Source organism: Vidua macroura, chromosome 3 (genome assembly GCF_024509145.1).
Source record: "Vidua macroura isolate BioBank_ID:100142 chromosome 3, ASM2450914v1, whole genome shotgun sequence".
Taxonomy (NCBI): Eukaryota; Metazoa; Chordata; class Aves; order Passeriformes; family Viduidae; genus Vidua; species Vidua macroura.
The window spans coordinates 13,932,567-13,952,246 of record NC_071573.1 but is presented as its reverse complement, the minus strand read 5'-3'; the positions used below and the strand labels follow the sequence as shown (position 1 = coordinate 13,952,246).

Sequence of the window (19,680 nt, the reverse complement as noted above, 5' to 3'; positions counted from 1 at the left end):
GATGAGGGAGAAAGAATGATCATACTGACCAGAAGCATCTAGAAGCCAAAGTAGCACTACATGACAATAAAAGGTAAAAAGTAGAAACTGCTGCAGAATACCAAGAGTAAAACTAAAACAAGTAGGAAAACCAGGAAAGGCATTACCAAAAAAAAAAAAAAAAAAAGATGGTACAAGAGCAAAACACAAACAGAAAAAAGTAAATAAGAAAAAAATTGTAGTGTGCAGCAATTGGTCTTGTATTTGGAGTTTCTGGGCCTTTACTTTCATAGGGAGAACTGGAGTGGAATGAAGACTAAAAGACTAATGGCATATTAATTAATGCCTGCTGATTGAAGCAATATAGGATTTAAAATCTGATTGGTAGTTGCTGCTGCACACAAAGTTATTCTTCAGCAACTGTCTGCAGTGCAGGCCTTGTCTGTTCCCTGGATTAGTTTCATGGAAAAAAAAACGTTTAAAATCTCTCCTGTAACTGAGACTAGTGTTTTACCTCAAATGAATTGAACATGTAGTACTCTTCAGGGCATAACTGTGAGCATGTATGACTTTAATATTTTTTTTAACATTTCAAATCTTACTAAAATGGAATTAAATTAGAGTGTTGCTGTCAATTTAAAAAATTGTTTGCATCATTTAGAAGACTTATCTTTGCGGTTCCAAGATGCAACTGTCATCCAGTTTCATTAATTTCAGACTCCTTATGGAGAGATGCAACTGGAGAAAGCTGAGATGAGTAATTTTCCCTGCACATTATAATGCATCACCTTCCACTTTGTGTCATGGTCTCTTCTATCTGTCAAAGCAAGTCATGCAATCACTATTCAAAAATAAGAAATCTTGGTATATTATGTGTTTGCACAGTCCTCTCAACATGAAACCACCTTTTCCCCAAAACACATCCTATGGATACACACAGAAATAACTTTAGAAGTGTTGGTACCATTTCCTGTAATGAGAGCAACTCATTTTTTACCATGGAGTTAAAAGGAGACATTGTCATTCAGTCTATGCTAGCACACACCAGAAGCATGTTCCGCAATATTCTGACAAGTCACACCATCTCCCTTTATAGCAGATGGGAAATTCCAGCATGGACTTTGGGTTGGACAGTGCAGGTCTTTATTTAGTTGTGTAGACATTCAAAGGCAGGATTGGTAGGTTTGAGCAAAGGTAGGTAGGTTCATCTACAGACTCCCTGTAAATAGCAACAGTTAAGGCTCTGAAAAAGCATAGGGACTGATGATGGGAAAAAGCCTAAGAAAACTTTGCAGGGACTGCAGTGAGAGAACACTTCTCAATTCCTCATTTTTGTGTGTTAATTCTTCAATAGTTAGAGTCCTAACCTTTCAATCTTATAGCCAAAATTTGAACATTTCATTCCTGTATTTCTGTATGTAATCCATACTCAGGGATGTTTATTCTCAACACTTAAATTCTCTCAGTGTTAATTTTTCCCATTTAAATAAACTTATTTTGTGTTTATTTCTGTGTCAAACTGAGATCAGACAGTAATTGCATACTAATCACACAAAATGTACTTCAGGCAATGCAAAATTCCTGGAAATAGTAGAGTAAAATATAAATTAGGTAATGCTTTTCTGGTTTAGTAGCAATTGTCTTCCAGTGTTACTTAGATTTCACAACAAATTCCATGGAAAATTAAAAATATTAAATTAATATCCACATAATCTTTCTTAGTGCTAAGGAGAGCACATTAGATTTTTGAGTAATTCTGTAAGAGAGAAAAAAGATGTCTTATTATCCTTCTGCAGTGATGTAAAAGGGAATAGCTATTACAGGCAAGACTTCAGTTAAGGAAATACAACCATAGAAAAATTAGGATGAAGCATGTTTCCTAAAAATTTAATGCTCAGATCACAAAGAAAAGTACATATTCTTGTAGAACAAAAGTAGTAACTCTAAGCAGACGTGCAAGATAGTGGAAGTGCTCCCTGAAGATGATGGAATTATGATGAACAACTCATACCAAATAAATATTATCTGTATTGTCACTAAAATGAGTGTTTGGCAGGATCTCTGAAGATTACAATATATTGGAGTTAGTACTTACAATATATCTAGTGCAACAAAAGCGGATAGGAATTTCACTTGGCTTGACTTGTGAAAAAAGAAAAATCAGCGTGCTTGAAGCTTGATCATCCTACAGTAATTCCACCTCTGAGAAATCACTGCTACAATTTCATTTTTATGAATTTATGTGTTGTGTGAGAATCCTAGATTTGTTTAGAGCACACATCCAAGTGGTTAATTTGCCTCAACGGACTCACAAGATGATTTATTTAAACAGGGTTTTCTAGCATCACAGCACCCAGTCCCTTCATTTTTTTTCCAGCTTTTGTGAATCATGATTTAAGTCTAACAAAAGGAGGGAGGGTTAGTGTGGATCTGTGGAGGCAATATATTCAGAGAATTCCAGTTACTGTTAAGTAACCTAGTTTTCTCCTTCATAAATTTGCCTCCCCAGATCCCCACCCCCGAAGATTAAGCAGCAGTAGCAATCCACACCGAGAGGACGGCTGATGAGTGCTTAATTGTAAAGGTACTGTGAAACAGTTCTCCTGACATGATCTGTCCTCAACATCAAGAAAATAATACTGGTAAAGGTATGTAGCTAGCTTTGTGTAGCCATGCTACAAATTTGTAAAAATGGACACCAACCTAAGCCAAGTTGAAATACTGACATAATCCATGTCATGTATCTATTAATGTTCTCTGGCAGTTGTTTTTCTCATCTGTGAATTACAGGACTGAAAACTAAAAGTACTTCAACATAGAATGCATTTTCAAAACTTTTTAGAGTCAGATGATTTTCAGTCCTTACGATACAAATACCAGTGTGTCCATGTGTAAAATAATATATTGGAAAAACATAAATATCCCAGTTTAAGAGCCTAGAGCTTTTTAAATACCATATATATATATGCTAGGAAAAAAAATAAAGTATTTTTTTTAAAGAAAAAGAGCTGCAATTGCAATCAAGCTATTAGAAATTCAAGCAGAAGACCCTTTTTAGAGCTACCATGCAATCAAATTTTGTTTATTTTTAGGGGTTTTTTTGGGCAATGTTTTATAACATTCCAAATATTCATAGGTTCATGTGAGGTAGGGATATAAGCACTCTGAAATTGGGAATAAATCGTGCATACAATAGTTTGAATTTAGGATGAAGACTTGTGATTCCTTTTGAGATGCATTGCCCCTGAGATGCCATACCTGAGAAGGAGAGGTTGCATTGTATCCAAAATATTCCACTGCTAAGTTAATTCTGCCAAATGCAGACATTGCTAACATATCATGGGACAGAATGTTTTTGTTGTCCTGCTTGCAAGGTGGGACCTTGACTGCAAGTAGGTCACATCAGTATGTCAGCTGCTCTTACATGCTGATTCTTGACCGTGCTTTTCTTTCCTTCAGCAGCCAGTTACTCAGTTTTATAGATACCAGACAACCTTTTAAAACTAGAGCTGATGGTAGTGTTGAGAGTAAGATATTTACCGGAAAAGAGTTTTAAAACACCAGATCATTTGTGTGTAGCATGCTCGCCCTATCTTGGTAATCATCAGTTCTCAAGATTTTTCTACAGTGTTATCCCATCCTTCAGATCCCAAAGAGATTCCTCTTAAACTGTGTAATGCTCTTCCGAAACTCTCAGTATTTGTTTTATTATAGTCTGCATGTATGAAAGGGTTTGTAAGTGTGTGGAGAAAGTGGAGAAAGAGATCACTGTATTTAAAAGGAGTTTATGGACAATGGTGACCAGGCTTAAATACCTCACCAATATCTGTTTCTTAATAATTCATAAATGAGTTTTTTTGGAAGACTGGTTCATCTTCAGCTGTTCTTTCGGCTTGTATTTGTCCAACAGCATCACATTAAATTGATCTAAATGAATCCAATAATTTGAAATTTCCATATGCAAGTCAACATATAATGTGTTTAATTGTATCAAACTGCAGAACAAAGTATTTGCCAGTACTGCAATCTTCAGAGGACTCAAAATCTGCAAGCAATAGCTTTTGCCAGTGTGGTGAGGACTAGTGAAGACTGACTAGACTGTGAACTGGACCTGTTGGTAACTGGCTTTGCTGCTGCTTTTGCAGTTGTGGTTGCACACAAAGAAAGATGCATAGTCTTGTTGTGTGGGTGGGATTCACTGCTATAAGTATTCAGTGCTTCTTAGTCCTCAAGTGAGTATTAGTTCTAAACAGGAGGACTATTTAATAACATCATTGGTTCAGGACAAACAACCTTTCCATATTTAGTGTCCTAGCCTTCTACTTGTAGCATTTTATGTGATATTTCAGCTAATGTCACATTAAAAAGCTAAATATTTGTTGTAAAATTACAATTCTATGAGCCTGAGACATTGAGAAACACATTCATCTTTTCTTAAAGTCATGGTTCATCAGTATCGTTATGGAATTATCCAATATCCTGCATCTGAACTCTGAGCTTGTCATGCAAATTGTTTTCTGTATTGGCATGACCTTATTGACAGTTCATGTTTTATAAGAAAAATGAATGAATGTGTTTCTACTAACCATGAAGAACTCTACAGATATTTCCCTAAGCAACACAATGAGAGATGTTTTCCCTTTAATTAATTTCCTGTTCATCATTTTGTTTCTGTTTTAGTCTTCTACTTTCTATCTAACCATCAGTTTAGTTCCCTTTATGATGTCACTATAACTAATCAGTCACAAAACCTCAAAAAATAGCTTATACTATGTGATCAGAAGCTTAATCCCATTCTGTTAGAGTTGCAGTCATGTGCAGGTGCATAATGCAGTTCTGTCAAACTCTGAATGGTAGTTTTCTTCCGCATTAGCTTTTAAAATGTTTGCTATATCCTCATTTCAGCCTGTCTGGTTGCCCTGATGCACTTTTGAAGCAGTTATTAGACCAGGTAGGGCTGGATCTCTTCTCTGCAAATACATTCATGATTTGGGATTGTTTCCTCATGAAATTTATCTAAGCTGAGGTGGAAAACACCCTCAAGCAAATACTGTCCTAATATTTTGTCATAATAGATTTCCTCAGTTCATTGCAGTTGACTTTCATGAACTAGTGAACTAGTTCTCCTTGTTCTTTAGTATGTGTCACTTGAAATGCAAAACCTTAGCAAAAAATCTGGTTTTACTTATCTTTTCATAATTAATTAGTCATTATTTTAGTAGTGATAAATTTAAAACAGTAGCTAAGGCAATAGAAAAATTGTCAGGATGACAATTGTATACACTGAATTTGATCCACATATGAATATTTAGGTTTGCAGTCTTTTCAATCTTTTTCTCTTCTTTCTTTTTCTGATAGCTATGCTTTGCTTTGTGACATTGGTGATTCACTTAATTTTCTGAATAAAATACCTGGCTTAAAATGCTGGACTATGCTTTTCATCAGGCCTGTGCAGCAGACATAAACTCCATGTGCCAGATGGTACTTCATTTAGAGACTGCCTGCTGTTGTCATGTTTTTAATAATGTTTTAATAGGACACATTTAGATGATTAGATGTAAATTCAGAAAGCAGACCAGAATTCACATCCTTAATTTCATGACACTACATTTCTTCATAGAGAATTTTTTCAAAAACTATTTAAAATCTATTTCCACAGTTTGTACTGTCATACTATCAGAAGTTTGAGTGCACTAACATGTTAATTTCAGTAAAGACCATCTTATCAGAATATAATTTTCAGCATCTTAGTAGAAAGCAGAGGTCTGTGGAGATTATTCTGATCACCTCATACACAACATTGCCATAACACTAGAAAGTCTATACAGTAACAGTTGTCTGCACTGACTTCAGCAAACCTTCCCTTTATGTTTGTCATAGTCAGACTTTTGATGATTTTTCATATGCTCTTCACTGTCTGTTCCTGGGAGGCAATGGTGATTATTAGCCACCCACCTCAAGGCTCTCAAGAGCTTTTCTTTCTTGGCCACTTACAAAATGAAAATTCTTTTGAGGATAACTCACTGTGTAAAGGATTAAGCAAGAAGGATATTGCTTCAAGACTGGATCTCCTGGTTACTATGTCAGCTGACTATTGGAGTTTTAAGTATATTTAACATCATAAGCTACTTGGGATGAGACACTCGGGATGTCTTCCTGCTTTGTAGCACTGCCCTTAGAAACCCTGAGCTTTTTAATACAGTCTGTTAACTTTACATGTAACAAACCTGTTTTTAATCTCTGAAAAATAGTTTCACTAGCCAAATCAGAGCAGAATAGAAGACTGAAAACAAAGTATTCGGCTGTGGGACTCTGAGTCATTATTTTGCCATCTTCTATAACTTCGTGGTCAAACCTGGATGTTGTATTTTGATAGCTCTCCTTAACAGATAATCTGGAGACAAATAAGATAACGAAATATGCCAAGTAAAAAAAATTCTTTTTTCTGTTTTTTTAGATTTTTTTAAATTGTTATTTCCAGCCCTTCCTTTCACTTTTTAAGATACCTATTTTATTTCTCCCATGCCTTTGCATATGTACCTTCTTTTTTCTTCACCTGTCTTCATGATCCTACTGTTTATAGACAGCCATGTAAACATTTCATTTCCCTGACAAAGTATGCTTCAGAAAAGGAATGGTTCTGCTCAGTTCAACCTGTGCATTTCCAGGTTATTCACTGCTCAGATCAGCTCTGAGCATCTGCAGGATATGATCATAATTTACATTATATCAAAGGTCATAACTGGACTTAATTCTTTTTGGAGATATCCTTCCATAAATCCTACCCTATCCTTCTCTGTGCATTCTTTATGAAGTTCAAGCCTAGCTTTAAAAATTATGACTACCTTATAAAGTCTTGCATAATGAAAAGTTTAGTTAATTTTACTATCACTGTGTGTTGCTAGGGAATAATTCTGTACAAACTTCCTAGTATAAAAGCTCATAAATGAAAGACAAATTCTCAGTATTTTAACTTGCTTCAAGAAAAGTCTTTGTATTATATATAACTCACTCTTTACCAGAGAAAAATATCAAAGTTTCCTCTGAATTATAATGTTTTAAAATCAGCATTAGTGGCTACATATTAAAAAAAATTAGTATTCTTTGTAGATTGGCCTGACTTAATCCTCCAAAAATGTGTAAAACTTCATTAAGATCTTCGTATATGTGTTTCTGTCTAAAGCAAGAATCTAAAACAAGGGCTACCCTTTCTGTGCAAAGGTTAGATCTCACCAAGAGGAAATGCTTAAATCTTGTGGTATTGATTCTCTGCTTCCAGACACAATCTCTAGAGGTTATGAAAGGATCTGGCATTTCTTTTTCTGTATTCTGAATGGCAAACAACCCCAAACTTGTACACCCTTTTTGCCTCAGACACCAGAAGTGTCTTGCATAGAAGTGGAGAGGTGAGAGCCATGACCCTGATTATATTCATCCTATTTAAACTGAGCACTGTTGTTTGGAATAAAGAGACTCTTATGTTGTATTGCACTTGCATACCCAAATTCCACCTCAGAAGTCAGCAGTGAATTTGCTGATGTTCTGAGGTTTTGGTCTCATTCTGACACAGTATGGAACATGCCTTCTTTACCAAATGAGCATTAACTTGGTAGAATAGATAAGGAAACACATGGCTTAGCCACATGTAGTTAAGTCAATATTTTGGAATCTTAAATGCAACATAACAAAAACAGAAGAGGAAACATTTAAGTAAAGCAAGATTCCTTCTGTAGTTTTCCTTCAGTAAATTGCCATTTTAGAGAATAAGTCAGTATTAATAACTGATCTTCTCTTTGGAAAAACCCTGTCCCTAAATTTTCATTCCCCCAAAGGAAAGTGGTCTTCAGGTCTCAAATGAGGAACACATCTGGAAGAATAATCTTCAGCTGACCTCTGTACAACCAATACTTTATAGTGGTGTGGATGTTCAAGCTAGAGATCAGCCATCCTTTAAATATCACACTTAATGTCAGGCCTTTGGATATCACACATCATATTCTTCTATTGAAGAATCTTAATTAGATTTCCATCTTTTTCTGTTTGATCTCACTTTGGCTATTGTAATAATGGTCATTTCTTTCCCTTGTGTTTTGTATCCTTAGTGTAAAAAACCCCATAATTTTCTGTTTCCTCTCACCTCTGCAACCAATAAAAGAACGTTGTATCCCACAATATTTAAAGAGTGGTCTTTCTGGCATTTCTTCTTTCAAGAAAAGCAAAAAGAAACTGATCAAACACAAAATAGTAAATTGCAATGAGAGGGGATATAATGACCATTATTTATCTCTGTACCAGAAAAATTGAGATGCCAACAGTTCAACATCTTCCTTATGCCACCACAAGAGGCAGATGAAACTTGGTACTGGACTTCAAGAAACAGATCTTTTAGTCTAGCATCTCTAGTTATATTTTTAAAAAGCAGATCTCAATCAGAGATAGCAAACAGCATAAAGTTGACAGCAAGCAGCATAAAAAAATAAAAGTTTTTAATATATCCCACCTTTCAGTACTTATTTAAAATAAGTAGAAGAAAAATAAAGATGATCTATATTGAACAAAAGCCTACCAAACCCATATAGTGTGTGGCAATTATGTGTTATTTTAGATGTGTTATTAAAAGCCGATGGAGTGATGGATGTTGGACTCCATTGGCTGTGCATCTGTTCATAACATCATGTTAGTTTGTGGTACCAGGTGGTACTCCCCAAGCTGCTGACAAGAACTGAAGAATCGCGTAGTTCATACAGTTTGGGTTGTTACTAAGAATTCTGTCAAATATTTTAAAAATAGGACAGTCTGAAGGTAAGGCCTAGCAGTATTAAGAAAGTGACAAAGTGAAGGGGAGCAGAAGGTTTAGTGTGCTGAGGATGTGTTTGGTATAAGCAGTTTTCATATTGTGATAAGCTGCGTGTGTTCTTTGCAGGGGAGGAGCTGTGCACCGGCCTCATTTCGGGCTGTTCCTTGGATTGTTCCTTTGGCTTCCAGACTGACGCCCACAACTGTGAGATCTGTCAGTGCCGGCCGCGGCCCAAGAAGTGCAAACCCATTGTATGTGACAAGTACTGTCCCTTTGGATACTTGTACGTATTCTCATCCTGAACGCACACTTAATGCAATCCCCGTGTGTACGGAAAATACCAAAAGTCCAGGCGAATCTACTTGTGTTTGCTTTGTGGCACAGTGGGGGGAAGGGTAGGAAAACAGAAACGGTGCTACAGATATGGGAGTGCAGTATTCTTCAAAATGGATTTTGATCAACAGATTTAGAAACAGAAGCTCAAAAAACAGCAGATTATGAAAGGAAAGCAGTGCTTAAATTTTTTTGAAGAATTTGACAAACAAGATGAGAAAGCTACTTACAAGTAATGCTGCTTACATGTAGCTTTTAGAAATTCTTTTGGCATGCTTTGAGGAACTTCCATTTTATAGCCCATTTATTTTATTCCAATTATTATCTAATATTGCAAGTTTCTTTTAATCTTGATATGACAGCAGACTAGTTTTAGTAAGACATTTTTTGTAACTACAGGATTTCTGAAGAATAGTACTATATTTTATCTATGTTTTTGTAAATGCACTCAAAATCTGTATTTGTGGTGGACTTCTTTTTCCATAAAAGTAAGTATATGTGGTATTTATTCAATTGTGAAACAGGTGATGAAAACTGAGTGGGTCTTTTGTCACAGAACTTTCTTAGTAATTAGTTCTGGTGGTATCTCTATATATTTTACCAGTAAATTTTACTTTGTATGGGTTCATTCCATGTTACTGCCTGCTTTTTGTAATAGTTTAATTTCTACCTCATGACAGCAGATCTTCAGATAACATTCAAATGTTTTGAAATTTGTTACATTTGCAACTCCTAGTTTTTGACAGTGATACTCCTTAAATTTCTCTTTGGCCCTACTTCATAAATGTTGCAGGCTTTTTAACAGCCATTTTTACTGTGCTGTGTCCTCTTAGTACACTGAGTAATAAATGAGAGAGGAAAACAAGGGATTTTTAAATTAAGGAGTTAATAAAATTATCATCAGGCATGTTGATTTCAGGAGTGGCTGAGACTTGTCAGTTTTGCAAGTGAGAAAAAGTAGAACCAGAGGGAAGTTACAGAAAAGGAATCCTGTAAAGAGTAGTAATTTTATTCTTTATTTATCATGAGTTTAATATATTGACCTACAGAGCATAGTTACAATTCACGTATGTGATTTTTCTACTTAGATAAGCTGAACCACACACTTCATTTTTTTTTACTCAAGTGTTCTAAACAGTTCTATTAGAAAATCTATGTGAATTATATAGCAAAAGCATTTTAAAAATGACAGCACATTTTAATGGGCATAATATGGTAGCTGTATGACTAAGATGTTTTAAAAGCAAGTTGATTTCAAGCTGATGCCAGTGTTTTCAGGAACCCTGTCTTTGGGATGATTTTTCCCATACATTTTTGTGCACCTGAAAAATATATGAACTTTAAACCTTTTTAAGCTATTTGGAGAATAGTTTTCAATTTAAATTCTGGGTTTATATACAGAATATAATTTGCACAATGGCTGGTATTTTTAAATGATGAATGTTTAATATCAGGTGATTTTTTAGAAATTGGAAATGAGCACTCTAATTTTGTCATTCTCTACAAAATATGTGAAAAATTACACTGAATTAAATTAATAGCATTTAAAGATATATTCATATGGAATTGTTTGTAATATAAAGGGCTACAATTGTGGCAAGAACTACTCTAGGATCATTTCACTTTTAGTTTTACCTTGGTGTGAAAATTATTTAGATTTGAAGTTGTATAGCATATTTGTTCAGTTTACTGCTACTGTGCTATATTCTTTTTTAAAATACCATATATTTGACTTCCAAGTGTGTTGTGCTCATTAAAAACATGGGGTGTAACATAGGACAAATCTATTTTAATGTAAACATTTAGTCGCAAATAGGACACGAAAGAAATATTAAAGTATATTAGAGAGTGAACAGTTAAGGAGTAATCATCATATTTGTGACTTTTTTTTAAGTTAAAAGTTAGTAATTGGAAATATTGAGTTGGTGCATCTTTAAAGAAACCAAAATCTTTTCATAACTGTGAAAAAATCTGCTAGATAAAGTTCACTGTTTGAAAGCTCTACACAGTAATGGAAAGAAGCATTCCTTTGATGGGATAGGAATACAGAAAGTCTTTCATTCTCCACTGTACTGTATTGCAATTTGTTATTCTCAGCCTTTTAATTAAAAATTAAATAAAGTTTTCTACAGCGTGAAGCCAGACTTTCTAGAGATTTACATCACTTATTTCTCCTCTATCCTCCTAGATCATGTTCTATAACTTCCCATGTCTGTTCTTTGCTTCACATATCTATTTGAAAAGTTTGAATAGTATTATTTGTCTTTGCGAAAAAAGACAAGGAAACATTCAGCATAGGATCCACTGAATGGAGGGAGCACATGCCAGGGATGGAGCCCATAAAGCTTGTACAGCCCATAAAACCACTGAATCTAAGGGTGACAATTAACAATAATTTTCTTTGCTCATCAGTCACTTCGTTAGGGGGGATGCTCTTGCTTTAAAGATGTAGATATTTAAAGTGACTTGCTGACCTTTTACAACTTACTTTGCTCATCTAGGAAGAACAAGCATGGTTGTGAAATCTGTCGGTGTAAGAAGTGCCCCAACCTGCCTTGTGGTAAAATCTGTCCATTGGGCTTCCAGCAGAACAGTCATGGCTGTGTTGTCTGCAAGTGCAGAGGTACGTGCCAGTGCATTACCACCTCTAACTACAACTTGTTTTCAAAGCAGGTGGGAACCAGGGTGAAAGAAAAGCAATACTGCACAGAATATTTACAAATTGAAATACAGAACTGGGGGGGAACCAGTTCAACATTGCTCACATAAATGTATTGTTTTGCTGGTGTTTGTTATTATCTATTCATATGGGCTTCAACAGAAAGCTTCACCTCTGCTTTCATCTCCCACTACAAAGTCACAAAAAGTTTGTTAATCATTAATAAAATTTAGATCAGGCTCTTAATAAGCAACTACTAATAATAAGCTAATTGAGGGCATTTTTTTCAGTAGTGATGTTCATCTTGCCTTCTTCACCACTGCCTTTTCTTTACAAACAAGTGTTGTATTTGATAAGTATCCAGTATATCACCTAAAATTGGAGTGCTGTTTCTTGGATGCTTTTCAGGCAATCTTAATGAACAATGAGTAGAGACAACAGCTGCCCAGGAGAAAGGACTTGGTATTCTTAAGCTAAAAATTTCATACATGCCACATCCCAAACCTGTAACCACCAAGTTCAAGATGGTTATTGAGATCAGATGTTCATTTGTTGTCTGCCATATATTTGTGCTGCTTTCAGCATGTTTCTTCCTTACAATATTTTCAAGTTATCTTTTGTATTAGTCTGGGTATCACACTTCCATCATTGCTCATCTCCATGTGTTGCATTTAATAACTTTTTGGTTTTGCTCAGTGTCTCTCTGATCCTAACTGCTTTTTCGTGCTTATTTTCTTTGACTCTTACTTGTGTGTTTTGACTTCTAGCTGTAGTCAAGTAAGTTTGATTACTTTCCCATTGCTTTATGTAATGACCCTATTCTCAACTTTTTGCTATTTCTTCTGCATTTTAAAAAATATATAAAATGTAAAAGAACAAGATATGGGAACATAGCACTGGAAGAAAATATATGAGTTCTTGAAGTCACTCTCCTGTAGTTGAAGGCAAACATGCAATCATATGAATCAAAAAGATCCAACATTATTTTTTTTCTATGTAACATTATACACTGCTGACAGTTTAAGAAACGTTCAGACTTCTAGCAAAATAAAAGTTGCAATGTTATAAACATATTTTGCAGATGTGAGAAGCAGAGATTTCATTGACATAAGCTACCGCCAATATACCAATATATGACTTTTACTAGTCACCAATATATGACTTTTACTAGAAATTAGAATTTTAAAAATTAAATAAGAAGGGTAACTGATGAATAGTGTCCCATTGAGATAATTTTTAGCACTCAGCTTGTCACTCTTAAGTGTTCTCCTTAACAAATATGGATTTAAAAATGTGCACAATTATTTAGTGAAATTAACTTGATCCATCTCTAAGTAGTATTTACTGTTGTCATGATCATAAAGATACCAAGCCATGAGCATATCACTTCAGCATCACTTCATTTGCAGTTTTGTCAAAGTATGATTAGAGCAATCACCAGTACGTTCTGGGAAAAATGTGAGTCCTTGTTAAAATTTTGACCCAGAATCCCTAAATAAGAGAAAGGTTGGGTAAATCCCCTGCCTGTGAATTAGCTCCACTTTCTAAATTGCTTCTGCTAGAAATAGCTTGTGCTAGGATTAATAGAACCATAGAAGTACAGGCTGGAGTAGTACTCTGACAAACTGAGAGTCCACTTCTTTACCCTTGCATAAAATAGAGTGTATCTGGATAATCCTTGACAGATGTTTGTCTAAGATTTAATTAAGAATCTCCACTTTCAAAAGACACAAAAAACTAGAACAAAACAGAAAGAGAAAAAACCAAACATTTCTAAAATAGTGTTTTCCTGTGGTTAGAAACATATAACATTTTTAAATTAATTTTCTAAAATTACTGTCTCCCTTTATACACATTGAACTGGTTACTCCTTGTCCTGAGCTTAGCAGACATATGGAGCAACTAAGCACCATTCCCTTTAAAATTCTTGCAGTATTTAAGGGGTTACAACTGGAGACTTAAAAACATTTTTTAGGTGAGAAATGGGTTTCTAAGTCAAACAAACCCAGTTACTGCAGTTTCTCATCGCTATTCAAAAATTTGATACTGTGCTTTAGCCATAGTAAAATCTTCAAACTAGTAGAAGTAGTAGTTCTGTATTTAAATTTACAATGCTCCTGAACTTGTGTCTTATCTTGAACTTGCCTCTTCTGCAGTGGTATCACACTACACAGTTCCTTTCCTTGTGAACTACTGTATCTCAGATCATTTCAACCATACCTCTAGTTAGCTAGTCACTCCCATTTTGTATTTACACATTAGATTTTTTCAAATACTAGCTTTTCTAGTAATTGTTTTCACTTTTCAAATTTTAATTACAATCTCAGTTTGTGAACTTAATTCTGAGTACCCGTTTATGTATGTTTCTCCAAATTATGAGTGTACTTTAGAATATTTCATGAAAAAAGTCTGATTGCTTCAGATACCCTTTTCCCTTGCTAAATAAGCAAAGTCTTATTATCTAGGACTTCTGAGTGTCAATAATCATTTTAATATAGAGCAGTATTCCAGCAATATTAATTCAAATCATAATTTAAATACTTTGATATTAAAGTATGAAAGTATAATAACTGAATTTAAGTTTTTTCATAGTATATCTGTTCATGCAATAGGATGAAATCTGTTCTAAGAAGTATTTTATCCTTATGCAGCATTTTTGTTTAGTTCTCAAAATGGTATACTAATGTAACTTCTGTGTATTGGCTTTCTATTCTGATAATGTGCCTGAAACTAACTTTGTACCATCTGATTGTGAAATCATCTTTGATAGATCTGTAGATCTGCCACAGCTGAAGTGCTGACCTACATACTAGTGTACAAAAAAATAAAAAAAAAACCAAGCAAAAAAGCTGAACACTTCCTAAAATTACATGTAAACATAACTACTTCTCATACATTATCCTTTTTTAAAAGAAAATTAAATTAAGAACTAATTACAAATAACCTTATATATATGTCGGCAGAACATTGTTGGCATACCACTGAAAACAAGTCAGTTCACTGACAAACTGCTCCTGCATCCTTCATCATAATAGTGATGTGGATGAGGGAGTGTTTGGCTCTAAATTCACTCTGCTGATTAACTAAGAATATATTGAGGCTGAATCCTGCAGCACTTAAATACCCCTTAAGATACCAATGAAACTTTATCTCCCTAGGCCAACTGCTTGTATGTTCTGACAGAATGCAAGTAATGCTGCAGTCTAAGCTACTGTATTCTCATCTCAGTAAAAGCTAAAAGAAATGAGGGATGAAATTCTCATCATTCTTTTCCAAATATCTCATTTATCGTAGTAATATAGACAAATAATTTTTCACAGGAAGTACTCTATGGAATATTTCCAGTATCTACCATTACCCTGTTAGCACCTGATTACAATTTTTTATCATTTGCAAAACCATCCAGATCTCATTTAAATGTTTTTATATTCTACTTGCTATCAGATACATTATAGATAATCTAATGTGCTATGGTATTTAAATATTTCATTTTAAATATGCTTCATGCTATCTGCTATTTCCCTCCATTGCATTTCTCCTTTTCTTACATTATTTAGACACTACTGCATTTCTGGTTGATTAAAAAAAGTATAGGTTCAACAGAAGGAAGTGATTATATTTTACAAGGAAATACTACAGGAAATTCTACTACATCCTATTGCCCCCTTCAGTGTACCTTTTAGTTGTTTCCTGTGTGTTACTTTTAAGTGTAAATTATAGAACTGTTATTTACTTGGTCTTATATGTGCTTTAAAAATAAATACAGTCCAGTTACAAAGTTGGTGTTTCTTCCTAAGCAACAGATACTTATCAGGACATCTCATTTTTCTTTGGTTTTTGCAGAGGCAACAGCTTCTCTAATGCCTCCTGTTAAAACAGGCTCTTGCCTGTCCATGGATGGGCGCCGGCATGAGAATGAGGAGAGCTGGCACGATGGCTGCAGGGAATGTTACTGTCATAACGGACGGGAAATGTGTGCCTTGATCACCTGCCCTGTTCCCAGCTGTGGCAACCCCACCATACATCCAGGGCAGTGTTGTCCATCATGCCCAGGTAAGACATGATTTCTTCTACATGCTTTGTAATCAAGTATCATTTCACTTGTGTTCTGTTTCTTAATGCATTAAAATAATCTCATGCATACTTCAGTAGTAGGCAGAGATGAAGGTTTCTGTGCCCTAATGTAACATGATGAGTTCTCAGCTGTAGAAAATGGGAACCTATATATTTAAAGCATATGCAAGTTGTGGGTCCTAACATGTTAATCCTTGACATATTGGAATATTTAAACTAGTAAAAATAAAAGTTTCTAGTCTGTTACCTATAATAGTGAGTATTGTAATAAGCCATTACATTTTCATTTTTGATTTTAAAGTGGAGTTTTATTAAAATATATCGCCTGGTGTATGTTTTACAATCCCTCAAAGATGTACACAAACAGATATCTTAAGTAATTGAACATTATGATTCTGTGTTTTGAGGGAAGGCTCCTATACCACCAGCAGTAGATTATTTCAATACTTTCAGCGGGAAGGCCAAGTACAGTTTATGTTGCATTCCAATACCATTTTTTAGTAAGTGTTAATATGAAAAACATCTATGAAAAAGCATGGGTAGAATGTAAGATTAATGTCCTCTATTTTCAGAATTTTTCCTACAGTACTGTATGTGCTAAGTAGATTAATTTGTAATGCAGTGATATTCTCTATGACTTTATTGGAACTCATATTAGGAGTAGAACAATGAGGCTCATGAAGCTTCTATAAATAGAGAACAGTATGACAGTTCTGGTAGGATATAAGCAATTATGAACCTTTTCTGTTTCATTGTAAAGAACAGGAAATCCTAGGGGCAAAATAAGCAGATCCTCTTTCTGAAAGTGCCAGAGAACAGTGCATCCTGCTGGTGACCTAAGATAACCGATCTCTTTAGATTGCTTAGATAAATGGTGATCTCAAATCCAGTTCACACCTTGTGGTAACTGGAAAATCAGTAAGTCCCCAGAAGGATGGAAGATTCCAAAGGGTCTGTCTCTCTTTCAGCCATTTCACAATGATTTGTGTAGTATTATATACATGTTTATGGATGGGGGCAGGATAACATATCAGTCTTGCCTTGTATAAACAAACAAGATTCAAAATTTAAAACGTATGGTGGTTGTTCCAATTCCAGCAATTCTCTTGTTAGGTCCCCAAGACTCATTCTTGACTTCATTCTACTGTCAGCATACTCGTGAATCTTGATTTACTGAATATGTACAGAACACCTCAGAGCATTCAAATAAGAGTAATGGTAATTTTGGTCTTTCAGCTGGCCAGCAGGTAGTTCTTTGTGTATGGAGAGTGAGTTTGGGTAAATTCATTCACAAGCCTAATGCTGAGTTTGTGGAAGAAAGGTCAAGGTGAAGTCAGCAGAACCTATTATCTCACACTGTACAGTTCTTGTAGATGAGATCAGTGTTTGATTCTGAGCACCAGCAATGTTGGTCTCTTATAAAAGAGCAGTTGTTTAGCCAGCAGTGTCCATTCCTTCAAGAGAGAGGGTCTGCATAGGTTTCTCTGTCTGACATCAATCCTGCTTTCAAGCCACTAGTCACCTAGCTTCTGTGTAAGTAAAGCCATACTTGGTGTAAGCTCTTACAATGCTTGGGCAGATACAGCATTTTAAAGATGGCATAAGTATAGGGATTACTATGGCCAAATTAGTCTCAGTGTGGGTTTTTTTTTTCCCGCTGAGGTCTTGTATTTGTTAGAAATATAATTCTGATTTTATTTTGCAACATATTGATTCCCCACTGATGACGTTAAATATATCATGGCTTTAAATAGATTGGAATGCAGATTGGAATGCAGTTTGGAATTGTGAGACTGAGAGCATGTCACTGTATGGCATGTATCTACCATAAGGATATTGAAGTAATTAGCAGTCCTGATGTACTGGGTTTGGAATTGCACTCTTAACCTATCCACAGGGAAGTGGCAGCTCTCAGAGATCATTTTGCAAACTGAAAAAAAAAAAGTGTGGTTATATTCAGTTCCACATTTAGTTAGTTTTCAGCAGAGCAAGATATACATTGAGTGCTAAAATATCCCTTATCATCATGTTTCTACATACTAAGAGGTTTATATGGATCATCACAATGCTCATAAAAATCTCAAGGTTTCCTGTAAGGTTTAAAAGCCATTAATTGCTACTGTTCCACTGAACCATGTTATGTAGAAAGTGTGTATTTGTTTGACCAATTGTTTCTTGAGGTGATGTAGTTGCACATTTGTGGGACTTTAGGTGCAGTGATACATCATTATCAATGCTGCTAAGGGAGCAGTGGGCAACATATACAGCAGTGCTATCTGGTTGTGCTTTTTTGATCAGGAACACTAATGAGCAAAACAGGCCTATGATTTTGCAGAAAATTAAATGCAAAGTAGATGACTCAGAAAATTTCCAGAAAATCTTAGTATTGCCTTTGCCCTGATGAGTTAAGATGCCATTGCATAACATGTAATATATTGTTCCAGCTGAAATAAAAATCTAACAGTGACAAGGCAGCAGACTAGCAATCTGCAAATGGTATTTCAGGTGTATGCTGCTGAATTGTGTATGTGGTTCACAGATGTAAGCAATTGGAAAAGCATGGCATAAGCAAATTGGTGAAAGATAAAATAATTCCCTGAAAGAAAAACACGGGTACTCTGTGAATAGAGTAAGATCAGCCAGAGTCAGCTTCCTTGAGTTCTACCAATCATTCTCCAGAAATGAAAACAATTGAGTGGCATTTCCTCTGTGTGGCAGTGTCATAGAGCAAAGGGCACAAACGCTGTTCTCCAGACAGGAACAGCAGTGCTAGAAACATGAAGAGAAGCCACAAGCACTTTGTGAGCCTAAATGACTAGAGGAGCTGCTGTACACTTAATTTTTCTCTCTTTAACCAAGATATTTGGGTTGGGATGATGTTCACATTAGCCATCATTATAATGAAGAAGGAGAGAGGCACCTTCAGAAAGTCGTTTAGAGATGTAGCACAATTAGCAAGTCACTTTTTTCTTCTTCTCCATTCAGCATAGGAAACCTGAGGAGGTTCTGTTCTTAACAGAGGCACCTAATTTAGCTATCTAATGTTAAATGTGTTGAATTCAGGCTGAAGGCCATCACTTATAAGCCTGAAGCCTCACGTTATAGCCTGTAGCTTTCAAACTCGTGGCTTCCATGGCTAAAAAAACATGGTGTGTGAGGCATCTTGGTATCTATGTATAATGCATGGAAAAAGCTGGTGGACTCACTCCAGGTCCAAAACAACCAGCATGGTAAGCAGGCAACTGTTACTGCCCTTATTGCCCCCAGTGTGGGATAGGCTTCAAAGGATTTTAAGCAGGCTGAGGATGGTACCATAACCTTTTATTGATGGTAAGTGCTTAAGCATTCAAGGTACCAGATAGGTTTCTTTAAGTATCTTTTAAAACACCAAGAGGTGAGGAGTTCCTCCTTTTTTTTTTTTTTTTTTTTTTTTTTTGATACCCTGGAGGCTGGAGGACACTCATGCTGAAAAAGGGAAACAGTTTCAGTTCCTTCCTTAACATGAAAGAGGTCAAATTTGTTCTCTAAATGGCCAGGGTGAATCTTTTAGCCAGGGCTGCAGAGGTGATGTAATTAATTGTTTGAAAAGAAAGTAAGGTTCATTTGTTGAGATACAATTACTGGAAAGATAAGGCTACACATTGTGGCATTTCTCTGTGGCATTTCCTTATATCCAGGTGGGGTTTTTTTCCAAATATGGCAGATACTTTTTTTTTTTTAATGGAACAGTGATGAAGCACTTCCACTGATGTAAGTGCTTATATATTTTTAGGGGGGTGGGGGCGGGGGTGGATTCCTTGTTTTGCTTTTCCTTTTCTGGAGGGTTGGGGTTTTTGAG

The 19,680-nt window shown here is 35.4% G+C and overlaps 1 protein-coding gene across 2 annotated transcripts in view; it reads left to right on the top strand.

Moving 5' to 3' along the window:
* CRIM1 (cysteine rich transmembrane BMP regulator 1) overlaps positions 1 to 19,680 on the top strand; it is a 170,789-nt gene that overhangs the window by 137,750 nt on the left and 13,359 nt on the right. For both annotated transcript variants that reach the window (XM_053974047.1, XM_053974048.1), the window contains 3 exons: positions 8,903 to 9,059; positions 11,611 to 11,732; positions 15,612 to 15,821. In XM_053974047.1, the coding sequence (XP_053830022.1) occupies positions 8,903 to 9,059; positions 11,611 to 11,732; positions 15,612 to 15,821 (489 nt within the window). The remainder of the gene's footprint in view (positions 1 to 8,902; positions 9,060 to 11,610; positions 11,733 to 15,611; positions 15,822 to 19,680) is intronic.